At 51.3% G+C, this 16,959-nt stretch overlaps 1 protein-coding gene across 1 annotated transcript in view; it reads right to left on the bottom strand.

Annotated features, from left to right (window-relative positions):
* Window positions 1–778: 778 nt before the first annotated feature.
* kank2 (KN motif and ankyrin repeat domains 2) overlaps window positions 779–16,959 on the bottom strand; it is an 82,105-nt gene continuing 65,924 nt past the window's right edge. The window contains exons 6-11 of the mRNA XM_072491007.1: window positions 15,529–15,637; window positions 11,399–12,355; window positions 9,649–9,736; window positions 7,498–7,717; window positions 3,455–3,597; window positions 779–997 (exon numbers count right to left, since the gene is read on the bottom strand). Of these exons, the coding sequence (XP_072347108.1) occupies window positions 779–997; window positions 3,455–3,597; window positions 7,498–7,717; window positions 9,649–9,736; window positions 11,399–12,355; window positions 15,529–15,637 (1,736 nt within the window). The remainder of the gene's footprint in view (window positions 998–3,454; window positions 3,598–7,497; window positions 7,718–9,648; window positions 9,737–11,398; window positions 12,356–15,528; window positions 15,638–16,959) is intronic.

Raw genomic sequence — 16,959 nt, 5'->3', positions numbered from 1 at the left:
ATGTTTATTAGTGGGCAGCATGGTGGCGCAGTGCGTTAGCCCTGCAGCCTCACGGCGCCGAGGTCCCGGGTTCAATCCCGGCCCCGGGTCACTGTCCGTGTGGAGTTTGCACATTCTCCCCGTGTTTGCGTGGGTTTCGCCCCCACAACCCAAAGATGTGCAGGCTAGGTGGATTGGCCACACTAAATTGCCCCTTTATTGGAAAAAATGAATTGGGTACTCTAAATTTTTTTTTTTTTTTTAAATGTTTGTTAAAAAAAAACATATAATCTACACTCATCTACGCTATTACATTAACTATGATCTGCCCTCCCCGTGTTTGTGTTGGTTTCGCCCCCACAACTCAAAGATGTGCAGGTCAGGTGGATTGGCCACGCTAAATTGTCCCTTAATTGGAAAAAAAAATGAACTGGGTACACTAATTTATTTTAAAAAACCTATGATCTGCTCTCACTCACACTATGTTTCCTGCGGTCTGTCCTCTAGCTTTCTCCTCAACCTCTCACCCACAAGGCTTAGCATCGATGCCTTATATAGTTGTACATCTAGCTCCCTCTAGTGGCTGATTTAGACATTACATTAACCCTTATAGTTCTTTACATTTATGATAATGTCACACACACACTACAGTCCGGGGACGATATTGTAGTGCTTAGCTGAGCCACTCGGTTCAGGCTGAGATGGCAGCCCGGGGGGTGGGGGGGGGGGCTCCTGAATTTTAGTGGGGGCCAATGGGCAGGAAGAACCTGCCACTAGTCTCTCCGCAGGGATCAGTTCCTCAAACTAAGTCACTCACGCTGTCCGCCAGAGTTACGTCGCAGCCTGGCATCTCCAGCAGGAGCTTGACAATCTCCGCGTGACCGTGCTCGCAGGCGCACATCAGTGCCGTCGACCCATCATCGTCCTGGATGCTAACATCTGCCCCGCACGCCAACAGGGCCTTCACCATCTCTGTCCGCCCATGGCTGACCGCCAACATCAGCGCCGTCTGACCTGCCTGTCGCAAAGAAAGTGGAAACACTGTTAGGACGAAAGGTCGACTCTTCTACTGCAGCCAGTGCTCAGGGCCGCAGTTTAAGACATCCCAAAAAACTGTAGCAAGCTTAACTAACTAACCCAACCCAGGTGATGGCTGGGATTATAAAAGGTTAGACTAAATCTAAGAGATGGGTGGAATTTTCAATTGTTACCATAAAACCATAAGACCTGGAGCAGAATTAGGCCATTCGGCCCGTCGAGTCTGCTCCGCCATTCAATCTGACTGATATTTTTCTCATCCCCATTCTCCTGCCTTCTCCCCATAACCCCTGATTCCCTTATTTATTTATTTTAAAAATAAATTTAGAGTACCCAATTAATTTTTTCCAATTAAGGGGCAATTTAGCGTGGCCAATCCATCTACCCTCCACATCTTTGGGTTGTGGGGGCGAAACCCACGCAAACATGGGAAGAATGCGCAAACTCCACACTGACAGTGACCCACAGCCGGGATCAAACCTGGGACCTCGGCGCCCTGAGGCTGCAATGCTAACCACTGCATCACTGTGCTACCCCCCTGATCCCCTTATTAATCAAGAATCTATCTATCTCTGTCTTAAAGATACTCAGTGATTTGGCCTCCACAGCCTTCTGCGGCAAAGAGTTCCACAGATTCACCACCCTCTGGCTGAAGAAATTCCTCCTCATCTCTGTTTTAAAGGATTGTCCCTTTAGCCTGAGACTGTGCCCTCGGGTTCTAGTGTTTCCTACTAGTGGAAACATCCTCTCCACGTCCACTCTATCCAGGCCTCGCAGTATCCTGTAAGTTGCATTAAGATCCCCCCTCATCCTTCTAAACTCCAACGAGTACAGACCCAGAGTCCTCAACCGTTCCTCATATGACAAGCTCTTCATTCCAGGGATCATTCTTGTGAACCTCCTCTGGACTCTTTCCAAGGCCAGCACATCCTTCCTTAGATAAGGGGCCCATAAATGTTCGCAATACTCCAAATGGTGTCTGACCACTGGCTTATACTGCCTCAGAAGTACATCCCTGGTCTTGTATTCTAGCCCTCCCGACATGAATGCTAACATTGCATTTGCCTTCCTAACTGCCGACTGAACCTGCACGCTAACCTTAAGAGAATCTTGAACAAGGACTCCCAAGTCCCTTTGTGCTTCTGATTTCCTAAGCATTTCCTCATTGAGGAAATAGTTTATGCCTCCATTCCTCCTTCAAAAGTGCCTAACCTCACACTTTTCAACATTGTATTCCAGGGCAGTCGCAGATAGAAATTTGGTAAACGTTTTTCTAATCACCTTGGCCGCAGCCACTGATAATTTAGTCAGTCGTCTCAAAAGCCAAGGAAGAAAGGACAAATGCATTTCTACAACTCCTTTTCACCACCTCTGCACACCCCAAAGCGCTTTACAGCCAATGAAGTACTTTTGAAGCTAGTCACTTTTGTAATGGAGGAAACGTGGCAGCTGATTTGCGCACAGCAGGATCCCACAAACAGCACCGTGATGAACATCGGAACATAAGAGATAGGAGGACTGCCGAGTCTGCTCCGCCACTCAGCACATTTGTGGTTGATCATGGGGTTCAACTCCACTTTCCCTCCCGCTCCCCACTTCCCTTGATTCCCCGAGAGACCCAAAACCTGTCCATCCCAGCTTTCGATACATTCAGCAATGGAGCATCCTCCACAGCCCTCTGGGGTAGAGAATTTCAAAGATTCGCAACCGCCTGAGGGAAGAAATCCTTCCACATCTCGGCCCTAAATGATTGCCCCCCTTATCCCGAGACTGTGGCCCCCGTGTTTAGACTCCCCGACCAACGGAAACAGTTTTTCAGTGACCACTGGATAGAAGCAAATTACTGCCGATGCTGGAATCTGAAACAAAAGAGAAAATGCTGGCTTTGCCAGTCATCGGACTCGAAACGTTAACTCTTTTCTCTCCCTACAGATGCTGCCAGACTTGCTGAGGTTTTCCAGCATTTTCCCTTTCGTTTCAGTGACCACCCTGTCAAACCCCTTCAGAATTCTGTACGTTTGAAGGACATCGCCTCTCATTCTTCCAAACTCCAGAGGCTACAGGCCCAATTTTCTCATCATAGGACAACCCTCTCATCCCAAAGACTAATCTAGTGAACCTCCAACGCAAGCATATCCTTCCTTAAATATGTACCCTATCATCGGTTTTTAGTGCACTTGGCCGAGGGGTTAAATATTTGAAAGGAGATCGGGGAGAACTCCCCTCTGCTCTTCAAAGTAGTGCCATGGGATCTGTCACCCATACCTGAGAGGACAGACAGAACCTCGGTTTAACATCCCATAGAAATCACGGGTGTCACCTTGCCATTCACTAAACACCATGACCCGTTGGCGCCTGGTGCCAGGTTGGGCAGACCTGAACGCCTAGACGGTGGAAGAGGAATGGATGGAGGTCGCTAGTTTGACCTTTGACCCACCTGGCTGGCTTTGGCGTTGACGTTGCCAAGGCGGAAGAGCTGCGTCACGGTCTGCATGTCGCTTTCTGACTGGAGAGCAGCGAGGGAAGCCAGCATGATGGCCGTGTAGCCAGCCTTGTTCTGCTTGTCTAGACAGCAGGTGCCTGTAACAGGAAGGTATCAGCACAGGTTAAATACGCAACAACACACAAGCAACAGACCTCCAGCACCACCGCAATAGGCGCAATACTTCAAATAAAATGTAGAGGGCCTCGGGATTTCCCAATGAATGATCGCTAATACAACATGGGAACAGGGCAGCTAATCTGAAAATGGAATGAAAATCACTTATTGTCACAAGTTGGCTTCAAATGAAGGTACTGTGAAAAGCCCCTAGTCACCACATTCCGGCGCCTGTTCGGGGAGGCTGGAACGGGAATTGAACCGTGCTGCAGGCCTGCCTTGGTCTGCTTTAAAAGCCAGCTCTTTAGCCCTGTGCTAAACCAGCCCCAATCTGCGCACAATTGATCAGATAACCTGCTTTCAGTGATCTTCATTGAGGGGTGAATATTCATCAGGAAACCAGGAAGAACTCTTCAAATTTGTGACGGTGGGAGTTTTTTCACATCACTTCAATGGGAAGCCATGCCTTGGTTTAGTGCCTCGTACAATAAAATCAGCACCTCCGGCGATGCAGCACTTGCTCAGTACTGCAATAGTGTTAGTCCAGGTTTTTGCTCCCAGGTCTTTGGATTGCACCTCAACCCACAACCTTCTATCTCAGGGGTAAGAGGGTGACCCATTGAGAGGACACCTTGTCAAGGGCAGCTAGGAGGAGGGGCCAGAGGCCAATGGGAGCAGCACCTGAGGTGGGTAGGCCCAGAATTTCACACGCGCTGCCAGCGTGCCAGTTTGCTGGCACCATTCTGTCCCCAAGCCATTTTCAAGAATACTGGCTTGGGGAGCATTTATTCGCTCTGCAAGGATACTCGGGCAACTGTTTAAAAAAAAAAAAATTTAGAGTACCCAATTCTTTTTTTCCCCCCCAATTAACACAGCATGGCCAATTCTCCTACCCTGCACGTCTTTAGGTTGTGGGGGTGAGACCCTCACAGACACGGGGAGAATGTGCAAACTCCACACGGACAGTGACCCGGGGCCGGGATCGAACCCGGTTCCTCAGGGCCGTGAGGTAGCAGTGCTAACCACTGCACCACCAGAAGATTGTTTTTTAAAATTATTTTCAAAGTGCCCACAGGGAGCTTCCATCTTGAGGCGCCCTCTCTTTCCCTTACCCACACTCTTGCAGGGCCTCAGGAGTCTCCTGCTGACACCTAGTGTCGGCAGTCCGACCATTGTCCTTAATCGGACGGCAAGCGCATCTGTTGGCCATGATTGTGTACTTGTTACAAAAATCGTGTCAATGCCTGTTTCCGACATGGTGTGGGATCAGGGAGCCAGACGTTGCCCTGACATCAGGTTCCTGATCCCAAAAACACAAATGCAACCCTCACGGTTCCAGCATAGTCATGGTTTTTTTTGTTTTTTAAAAAAAATATGTTTATTCAAGGTTTTTCAACAAAAATTTTCAACCAATTAAACCCCCCCCCCGTAACAGAAAAGAAAAAGAGAAGGAACAGAACAAAACATAAACATATCAATCCAACATAATACAGAACTTATACAATGCGTTCCTCCCGCACATATTGACTCTCCCATATGTTTATGTTTTTCCTTTTTCAAGTGCCCCGAGGAAAACCCCCTTCCCCGCCCACCCATATACCCCCCCGAAAGAGACCCCCTCCCCCCCCCCCACTCCCCTCCCTCCCTGGGTTGCTGCTGCTGCTGGCCGACCTTCCTCTAACGCTTCGCGAGATAGTCTAGGAACGGTTGTCACCGCCTGTAAAACCCCTGCGCAGATCCTCTCAAGGCAAACTTTATCCTCTCCAGCTTGATGAACCCTGCCATGTCATTTATCCAGGCTTCCACACTGGGGGGCTTCGCGTCTTTCCATAATAGCAAGATCCTCCGCCAGGCTACCAGGGACGCAAAGGCCAGAATACCGGCCTCTTTCGCCTCCTGCACTCCCGGCTCGTCCGCCACCCCAAATAGTGCCAGCCCCCAACTTGGCTTGACCTGGACTTTCACCACCTTAGACATAGTCCTCGTGAAACCCCTCCAGAAACCATCCAGTGCCGGGCACGACCAGAACATATGGGCGTGATTCGCCGGGCTTCCTGAACACCTCTCACATCTGTCCTCCACCCCAAAGAACCTACTCAGCCTCGCCCGTCATATGCGCTCTGTCAATAACCTTAAACTGTATCAGGCTAAGCCTGGCACACGAGGAAGAGGAATTAACCCTACTCAGGGCATCAGCCCACAGACCCTCTTCAATCTCCTCCCCCAACTCCTCCTCCCATTTGCCCTTCAGCTCCTCTACCAAAGCCTCCTCTTCTTTCATCTCCTGATATATCGCCGAAACCTTGCCCTCTCTGACCCATACACCCGAAATCACCCTGTCCTGAATCCCCTGTGCCGGGAGCAACGGGAATTCCCTCACCTGCCGCCTCACAAACGCCCTCACCTGCATGTACCTGAACGCATTTCCCGGGGGTATCACAAACTTCTCCTCCAGCGCCCCTAGGCTCACAAACGTCCCATCTATAAACAGGTCCCCCATCCTTCTGATCCCTGCCCGATGCCAGCTCTGAAACCCCCCGTCCATCCTTCCTGGGACAAACCGATGGTTATCTCTGATCGGGGACCACACCGAGGCTCCCATCTCACCCCTGTGTCGTCTCCACTGCCCCCAGATCTTTAGAGTTGCCGCCACCACCGGACTCGTGGTGTACCTTGTCGGCAAGAGCGGCAGCGGTGCCGTTACCAGCGCCCTCAGGCTCGTTCCTTTGCAGGACGCCATCTCCAACCTCTTCCATGCCGTCCCCTCTCCCTCCATCACCGACTTACGGATCATCGCCACGTTGGCTGCCCAATAGTAGCCACCCAGATTCGGCAACGCCAGCTCTCCTCTGTCCCTACTACGCTCCAGAAACCCCCTCCTTACCCTGGGGGTCTTGTTTGCCCACACAAAACCCATGATGCTCCTACCTACCCTCTTAAAAAAGGCCTTGGTAATCATAATAGGAAGGCACTGGAACACAAAAAGAAACCTCGGGAGGACCATCATTTTAATCGACTGTATCCTGCCCGCTAGCGAGAGTGGCAACATATCCCATCGTTTGAAGTCCTCCTCCATCTGCTCCACCAGCCGCGTCAAATTAAGTTTGTGCAGGGCCCCCCAGCTCCTAGCTACCTGGATCCCCAAGTACCGAAAGCTCCTTTCCGCCCTCCTCAACCGTAGGTCGTCTATCCCTCTTCCCTGGTCCCCCGGATGCACCACGAAGAGCTCACTTTTCCCTACGTTGAGCTTATAGCCCGAGAAGTCCCCAAACTCCCTTAGGATCTGCATGACCTCCACCATCCCCTCCACTGGATCTGCCACATACAGCAACAGGTCGTCCGCATACAGCGACACCCGATGCTCCTCTCCCCCTCGGACCACCCCCCTCCATTGCATAGTCATGGTTAACACATGACCTCACGCTGTTCCGAAGTGGAGGGTTTGTTAGGTTGGTACTGATCTGTTCCTTTCTCCCAGTGGAGGAACACTGTGCAGCAGTGAGGAGCATAGATCATAGAATTTACAGTGCAGAAGGAGGCCATTCGGCCCATCGAGTCTGCACCAGCCCTTACAAAGAGCATCTTACTCAAGTCCATGTATCTACCCTATCCCCATAACCCAGTAACCCCCACTTAACCTTTTTGGACATTAAGGGCAATTTAGCATGGCCAACCCACCTAACCCGCACATCTTTGGACTGTGGGAGGAAACCGGAGCACCCGGAGGAAACTCACGTAGACACGGGGAGAACGTGCAGACTCCGCACAGACAGTGGCCCAGCGGGGAATCGAACCTGGGACCCTGGAGCTGTGAAGCAGCTGTGCAAGCCACTATGCTACCGTGCTGGAACACACGTTACAGTAAGGAAGGAACGTTATACCTGTGTCCAGCAGCAACCTGACGATGGGGAAGTTGGAGTGAGAGACTGTGTAGTGTAGAGCTGTGTTTCCATTGCCGTCCGCCATGTTGACTATCAGCTCCAGTAAAGTCGGCGACATTGCCTTAAACACAGCCAGGTACCGGCGCACCATCTCGGGATCCGCTGTCTTCGGGCTTGACACCAAAAGCCACTCCTGCTGAACCTTGAGATAGCTCACTCTCTGCAGGGCATTGAGGAAGAACTTCATCAGGGATGGAATTATTTTTTTACATTTTAAAAATAAATTTAGAGTACCCAATTCATTTTTTCCAGTTAAGGGGCAATTTAGCGTGGCCAATCCACCTACCCTGCACATCTTTGGGTTGTGGGGGCGAAACCCACGCAGACACGGGGCGAATGTGCAAACTCCACACGGACAGTGACCCAGAGCCAGGATCGAACCTGGGATCTTGGCGTCGAGAGGCAGCAGGGCTAACCCACTGCGCCACCGTGCTGCCCAGGGATGGAATTATTATTATTACATCTTAACAGCCAGTCTGTCCTGATACCACCAGCTAACACCCCCAACAAAATACTCTAAACAACCTGCCGATATACCCCATTGTAATTGCCCAAACATCCTCAGCTAATAGGCCCACACACTCCTATACTAACCAGTCCAGAGACCCCTCATACTAACCTGCCCAGAGACCGGCCATACTAACCTGCACAGAAACCCCCCATACTAACCTGCCGAGACACCCCCCATACTAACCTCCCCAGAGAACCCCCCATACTAACCTGCCCAGACACCCCCCCCATACTAACCTGCCCAGACACCCCCCCATACTAAGCAGCCCAGAGACCCCCCCATACTAACCTGCCCAGCCACCCCCCCATACTAACCTGCCCAGAGACCCCCCATACTAACCTGCCCAGACACCCCCCCATACTAACCTGCCGAGACACCCCCCATACTAACCTGCCCAGACACCCCCCCATACTAACCTGCCCAGACACCCCCCCATACTAAGCAGCCCAGAGACCCCCCATACTAACCTGCCCAGCCACCCCCCCATACTAACCTGCCCAGAGACCCCCCATACTAACCTGCCCAGACACCCCCCCATACTAGCCTGCCCAGGCACCCCCCCATACTAACCTGCCTAGACCCCCCCATACTAAGCAGCCCAGAGACCTCCCATACTAACCTGCCCAGACACCCGCCCCATACTAACCTGCCCAGACAGCCCCCCATAATAACCTGCCCAGACACGCCACCCCCATACTAACCTGCCCAGACACGCCCCCCCCATACTAACCTGGCCAGACATGCCCCCCCATACTAACCTGCCCAGACACGCCTCCCCATACTAACCTGCCCAGACACACTCCCCCATACTAACCTGCCCAGACACGCCCCCCCCATACTAACCTGCCCAGACACCCCCCCCCCCCCATACTAACCTGCCCAGACCCCCCATACTAACCTGCCCAGAGACCCCCCATACTAACATAGAATATTACAGCGCAGTACAGTCCCTTCGGCCCTCGATGTTGCGCCGACCTGTGAAACCACTCTAAAGCAGACCCCCCATACTAACCTGCCCAGACAACCCCCCCTACTAACCTGCCCAGAGACCCCCCATACTAACCTGCCCAGAGACCCCCCATACTAACCTGCCCAGAGACCCCCCATACTAACCTGCCCAGACACCCACTGCCAATAATAACCTGTCCAGATCTCCCCCCCAAAAAAATAATAACCTGTCCAGGCGCCCAGACAACGAGAAGGCTCAGATTTAAAATAGTTCTTCCGGAAAGGACAGTGGAAATAGTTTTCAGATTAACTTTCAAAAGGGAATTGGGTAAATAATGGGAAAGGAAAAGATTGTAGGGCTATGGGGAATAGAACTATGGGTAAAAAACAGAGTAAGTGGGGCGAATGGGACAGCTGCTACAAGGAGCTGGCCCAGACACGATGGGATGAATGACCTCCCACTGTGCAGTATCATCCCTTAAGAGGAAGGTGTGGTCAGCTAGCACCCTCTTGTAGAACAGAATACTCAGACTCCAAATCAAAGGTGTGCAGAGAAACCACACTGTCAGCTTATTACTTGTTACATGAGGGGAGGGTGACTGGTAAGATCAATAAGCAGCCAGACAGCGTACCAAATCTTTGTTTGTGAACCGATCTGGGTCATTCAGGTGTTTTTGCAGAGTCACGCAGGCTGACACCAAACCCTCAGTCAGCTCAAACCTGAAAGTGAGAAAGTCACAGATCAGTGATCGGGATTCTGTCACCAACACATTCTGAAACCGAGCCAGCCTCTCATGGAAGCAGGTAGCTATCCTCTACCAACCCACCCCTCAAAGCAACCACTTAGCCATTATTGCCAATATTCTTTCAATCGCTAACTGGAGAAATGAAGAAGGAAAGCTAGCCTTTATGTAGTACATTTCACCCTTAGGGTGTCACAAAGCGCTGGTGTACTTTTGAATTAAAGTCACTAAAGTAAAGTCGCCATAGTCCCAGGTGACCAGAGGCTGCTTTCCCCTTTGAGGAGGTGATGTAACCTGAGGGTCACCACACCTCAAGCGAGGGGCAAGGTTGAGAAGGCGGGGCCTTCATGAATAACCTCAGCTGGTATAGGGGATTGAACCCCTCGCTCCACATCACAAACCAGCCGTCCAGCCAACTGACCTATTGCAAAGATCCCTACAAACATCAATATGTCAATAACCAGATATTGTGTTCTAATTTGTGATGGTGTTAATTGTACTTTAATTGAATTGAATTGCTTGCAGGTGGTGGACATTAACTAGTGATTCACTTGGTTCTTTATAAATACACACAGAGTGAAACTATGTCTGTTGGGTTAGGAGTTGTATGCTTGTAATGTGTAACTCTGTAATTAAATTTACAAGAAGGTAAAGATCGACTCCTGTTCTAACCTTTGCTAACTAGCTTCCTAGAGTTTAACAGTTGCTTGAGGAATAATTAATGGTCCAGGGCATTGAGAACACGTCTGCTCTTCTTCAAAAGGTAGATGGGGCCTCTATTTAAAGTTTCACCTGCAGGACAGGACCTCCAGCAGTGTAGCATTCCCTTACTACTTCCTGCACTCAATTTGTCAGCACAGATTTTGTCCACGGGGCCCTGGAGTGGAATTTTAATCCACGACCTTTGAGTTAGCTGAATACTAAATAATTCAAGCCCTATCCCACTGGTATTAAACCTGTCACATCGGACTCAAAAAGAATCATTCCTACAGCACATGTCCTCATAGCTCCTGTTGGAATTCCCATTCATACTCTAAGAAGCTTATCAGGAAGACTAGGTTTGGGATTTCAATATGGGGGTCTGAGTTTGGATTCACATGTTAACACCTGTTGGGACAGTTTTAGGAATTATTTGTGTAGTATGTTGGTTGTGAGTGGTTAATTAATAGTTACAGAGGTGAACAATAATTGGTTTAATTAATGAATTAACTGTTCACCTCTATGTTAGACTACAGTCTAAGCCAGCACTGTCCTTGCTCAGATAAGCAAGACAGCACAGTGGTTAACACAGTTGCTTCACAGCTCCAGGGTTCAAGGTTTGATTCCCGGCTTGGGTTACTGTCTGTGTGGAGTCTGCACGTTCTCCCGTGTCTACGTGGGTTTCCCCTGGGTGCTCCGGTTTCCTCCCACAGTCCAAAGATGTGCGGGTTAGGTGGATTGGCCGTTCTAAAGTGTCCAAACAAAAGGTTGGGTGGGGTTACTGGGTTACGGGTTAGGGTGGAAGTATGGGCTTGGCTAGGATGCTCTTAAGGGCTGGTGCAGACTCGATGGGCCAAATAGCCTCCTTCTCCACTGTAAATTCTATGATCTATCAGAACAAAATGCCACAGACGTTACAAGAGATAATTTATTTACATACGTGTTGCTGTTTGCTTCTTGCACTGAACTCGCTATTTCATCATGATTGACCTTTTCTGGGTTGTCCTCTCCCTGCTTCTCTGCTGTCTCTGGTTTTCCATCTATTCTCTGCGCTATCTCCTTAACATGCTCCTCGTTCCCCACATTCTGAATCTGCTCCTTCCTTTCCGATCTTGCTGTATGCTGTACTGGAATTGTCACACTCTCAGTTTCCTGCACAGTTTCTACTAGTACCCGCACGCTCGCAGTTCCATGCACAGTCTCTGCTGGTGTCTCCTTGGTCTCAGTCTTCTGCATAGTCTCTGCTGCTGTCCACACACTCGCAGTTTCCTGCACGGTCTCTGCTGGTGTACCCTTGGTCTCAGTCTCCTGCATAGTCTCTGCTGCTGTCCACACACTTTTAATTTTCTGCATAGTCTCTGCTGGTATCCGCACACTCGCAATTTCCTGCACGGTCTCTGCTGGTGTATCCTTGGTCTCAGTCTCCTGCATAGTCTCTGCTGCTGTCCACACACTTTTAATTTTCTGCATAGTCTCTGCTGGTATCCGCACACTCGCAGTTTCCTGCACGGTCTCTGCTGGTGTACCCTTGGTCTCAGTCTCTTGCATTGTCTCTGCTGGTGTCCACAAACTCTCGGTTTTCTGCATAGTCTCTGCTGGTATCCGCACACTCGCAGTTTCCCGCACGGTCTCTGCTGGTGCCCCCATGGTCTGAATCTCCTGCATTGTCTCTGCTGGTGTTCGCAAACTCTCGGTTTTCTGCATAGTCTCTGCTGGTGTCTGCAAACTCTCGGGTCGCTGCACAGTCTCTGCTGGTGTGCCCTTGCTCTCTGCTTTCTCTGTCTGCTCTCCTGGGAGCCTCTCACTGGCCTCGTGGTAATCACTCTCGGTGCTCTCGCCATCTGACGCACTTGATGAACTCTCTGAACTGGATTCTTCAGAAGATGTTGACTCATACCTGGAGGAAAGAAACCAAGGCTCAGAATATCTTCCTCAATTGATTATTCCCCTGCCAGTTATCTACCCTGTGTCCCAAAGAAGCCAATGATGCCAGACTACAGTTCCCTGTAGAGCAGCTGTTCCCACTCATTCTGCACCAATGTTCCATTGGACCATTCTTCATTATCAAACATAAACAGGGAGGGTAACCGTCACAGTAAAATCCAACCCCCTCCACATACTGTTGTTGCAGTAGGAGGTCATGATCAGGAGCAGAGTCCCAAATAACCAATTGAGGACAGGCTCTCGGAATAGTGATAGAGAAAAGGATCCAGGGACAGTGACCGAGGGCAGATTCCGGGACAGTAATCGAGGCCAGGATCTTGGGATAGTGATAGAGATTAGGATCCCGGGACAGTGACCAAGGGCAGGATTCCAGGTCAGTGATCGAGGACAGGATCTCGGAATAGTGATAGAGATCAGGATTCCAGGACAGGATCTCGTAATAGCGATAAAGAAAAGGATCTAGGGATAGTGACTGAGGGCAGGATTCCGGGACAGTGACGATGAGCAGGATTCCGGGATAGTGGCCAAGGACAGGATCCTTGGACAGTGACTGTGCACAGTGATTGTGGACAGAATCCCAGGACAGTGATCTGGAACATGATTCCGGGACAGTGATCCCGGGACTGATCTGGGACAGGACCCCGGACAGTGATCTGGAACAGGATCACAGGACAGTGATCTGGAACATGATCCCGGGACAGATCTGGGACAGGACCCCGGACAGTGATCTGGAACAGGATCACAGGACAGTGATCTGGAACACGATCCCGGGACAGATCTGGGACAGGACCCCGGACAGTAATCTTGAACAGGACCCCGGACAGTGATCTGGGACAGGATCACAGGACAATGATCTGGAACAGGACCCTGGACAGTGATCTGGGACAGGATCCCGGGACAGTGATCTGGAACAGGACCCTGGACAGTGATCTGGGACAGGATCCCGGGACAGTGATCTGGAACAGGATCACAGGACAGTGATCTGGGACAGGACCCCGGACAGTGATCTGGAACAGGATCACAGGACAATGATCTGAGACAGAATCCCGGAACAGTGATCTGGAACAGGATCACAGGACAGTGATCTGGGACAGGACCCCGGACAGTGATCTGGAACAGGATCACAGGACAGTGATCTGGAACAGGATCACAGGTCAGTGATCTGGAACAGGATCACAGGACAGTGATCTGGAACAGGATCACAGGACAGTGATCTGGAACTGGACCCCAGACAGTGATCTGGGACAGGATCCTGGGAGAATGATCTGGAAAGGATCACGGGACAGTGTTCTGAGACAGGACCCCGGACAGTGATCTGGGACAGGATCCCGGACAGTGATCTGGAACAGGATCACAGGACAGTGATCTGGACCAGGATCCCGAACAGTGATCTGGAACAGCATCACAGGACAGTGATCTGGAACAGGACCCCAGAAAGTGATCTGGAACAGGATCACAGGACAGTTATCTTGAACAGGACCCCGGACGGTGATCTGGAACAGCATCACAGGACGGTGATCTGGAACAGCATCACAGGACAGTGATCTGGAACAGGACCCCGGACAGTGATCTGGAACAAGATCCCTGGACAGTGATCTGGAACAGGATCGTAGGACAGTGATCGGGAACACTTGATTGGGCAGTGTACAATTTGAAAAGATGCAGATGACTTAAAATTGGAAGCATTGTGAACTGTGAGGGGGTTTGTGATAGACTTTAAGAGGATACAGATGGGCTGGTGAAATGGGTGAACAGGTGCAGTTATTGCAGAGAAGTGTTAAGTGACAACATTTTGGAAGGAAGAATGTGAAGAGGCAATATAAAAGAAAGTTTACAATTGTAAATCATGCAGGGACAGAGGGACCTGGGATATATGTGCACTAATCATTGCAGGTGACAGGGCAGGTTGAGAAGGTACACAGGTACAGGCGAATGGAGAAGCTGAGGCTGGTTCTCCTTGGAGAAGACGAAGAGATTCGGAAGGTGTTCAAAACCTTGAGAGGTTTGGACAGAGCAGGTAGGGAGACTCTGCTCCCATTGGTGGAAGGGTGGAGATTTCAGGCGATTGGCCAAAGAACCAGGGGCAACACGAGGAAAAGCCTCTTCCCACAGCAAGTGGTTAGGATCTGGAATGCACTGCTTGAGAGCGCGGGGGAAGCAGGGTCAATCAATCCTTTCAGAAGAGAATTATATAAGAGAAAACAGTTGCAGGGCCATGGGAAAAAGGTGGGAGTGGGACTCACTCTTACAGAGAGCGCCATGGACACAACAGGCCGCCTCCTGCACTGCATATGATGTTTCTCCTCCAAGATCACTCTAACCAGCGGAGATAACGGTGTCTCCATTTACAGCACAAGACAGCGTCAAACCATGAGATTGGCTATCTTTTTGTATGGGGTGTCTGATCTGTAACTCCGAAGGACTGATCTATCAAACCATCAACTCTGGCGATAAAGACTCAGCCACTGAGAGCAGGCCAGCTGGATAAAAAACACACGGCTCCCCAGGGTAAGGGTCACTCAATGTGTAACAATACACATCCTCGGTTAGTCAGCAGGGTAAGGATTGCTCACTGTAACAATACAGAGGCCCAGTTTATTCAGACAGAATGAATCACAAAACCATACCAAGTCTCTATTTCCTCATGAGGGGAAGAGTTAAGAAATTGAAGTTCCGGATTTTATGACAGTTTGCGCAGTCTGCTCCTGGGGGTAATTCTCTCCCTAGTCATCAGCCTTAAAGACCAGCTCCAGGCCACTGACCTTGCTGCTCAACATGGGCTGAGTCCATTACTTATTTTCCCTACCCGCACATTCCGCCAGGCTCTCCCCACTCCCTGCGGATTGCTCGGCTCAGCCGAGTAGGACATGGAAGAGATCAGGAATGCGGGGTACAAATTCAGATCTAATTATAACCAACTCGCCAGTATTGGTCAACAACCTTTTGTGACCTTACTGAGAGGCGGGGTGAAAAGCACCAATCGCCTGAAGCTGAGGAATTTCTCGAACCCCGACTGAGGGTGGAGCTCAGCGGGAATCTCGGATACTCTGATCAAAGCGGAGAGGCTGGGGATCTACACCAGCAGAGTAGGAATGTGCCACTGGACTGTGAACCGCAGTAACTCACCCGCCATTCACTCCTATAAACTGCAGGCTCTTCTTCACTGGCAGGCTTTCGGGACTCGCTCCTCTCTCCTTTTTCATGATGGATTTGAGTTGCGTTCCGTGTGGGGAAACTGAAAGGAAACAGAAAGGGAAAAACCTCACAGAGAGAGAGTCCGCATTGTGAGGACGCCCCCCCCCCCCCCCCCCCCCAAAGCCCCTAATCACAAGAACATAAGTAGGAGCAGGAGTGGACCATATGGCCTGTCCAACTTGCACCCGCATCCAATAAAATCATGGTCAATCTCCAGCTTCAAATCCACTTTCCCGCCTGCTCCCCATATTCTTGGACTCCATGTGAGACCATGAGCAGGATTCTCAGATCCTGAGGCTAAGTGTTGACGCCGTCGTAAACGCCCTGGGAGCAGCGATCCTGCACCGCACAGGAGGCCAGCACCGCACTGGAGCGCTTCACGCGGCTTCAGCTGCCGATACCAGCGTCAGAACGGGCGGCGTGGGTCCGCACATGCGCGGCCCGGCCGGCGCGGGTTTGGGCACGTGTGCTATGGCCGGCGCAAATTCGCGCATGCACGCTAGTTGCTTTCTCCGCGCTGGCCCCGATGCAACATGGCGAAGAGGTACAGGGGCCCGGCGCGGAGGAACATAGGCCCCCACCAGGAGAAGCCCGCTCGTCGATCAGTGGGCCAGGCCTTGGTGGAGGCCCCCCAGAGGTCGGATCCCCCCTCCCCCCCACCAGGCCGCCCCCCGCAACATGAACACCGAGATCCCGCCGGGTAGGACCGCATGTGAACGGCACCTAACTCAGCGGGCACTCGTCTCATAGCGCGCGGAGAATCGCTGGGGGGCCGGGGGGCGCCGCCCTGACGCCAATGTCGCCGATTCTCCGATGGCTGGAGAATCGGCGGACCAGTGTCGAGGAGTCGTCGCCCCCCCCCCCCTGCCGATTCTCCGACCCGGCCCATTGGCCCCAGACTCTCAGGGCCGCCACCACCATGGGCTGGTGGAGTACCGTGACGGCTGGAACGGCAGAGGCGCCGTTATCAACGCCCCCAAGCTGGTGCCCTTGCATGAAGCCACCTCCATACGCACCCATGCCGACCCTCCCCCCACCACCCACTTCCTGATCATGGCTATATTCGCCGCCCAATAGTAGTTACTGAAGTTTGGCAGCGCCACCCTGCCCTCTCCCCGGCTCCGCTCAAGCATCCCCTTTTTTACTGGCGGGGGCTTGCCCGCCACAAAGCTAGTGATTACTTTGTTGACCCATTTAAAACAAGGACCGCGGAATAAAGATGGGGAGACATTGAAACACAAACCGGAATCTCGGGAGGACCGTCATCTTCACCGTCTGCACCCTCCCAGCTAGTGACAACGGGAGTGTGTCCCACTTCCGAAAATCATCCTTCATTTGGTCCACTAATCGGGCCAGATTTAG

Source organism: Scyliorhinus torazame, chromosome 27 (genome assembly GCF_047496885.1).
Source record: "Scyliorhinus torazame isolate Kashiwa2021f chromosome 27, sScyTor2.1, whole genome shotgun sequence".
In the NCBI taxonomy this organism is placed as follows: Eukaryota; Metazoa; Chordata; class Chondrichthyes; order Carcharhiniformes; family Scyliorhinidae; genus Scyliorhinus; species Scyliorhinus torazame.
This window is presented reverse-complemented; position numbering and strand designations above follow the sequence as displayed.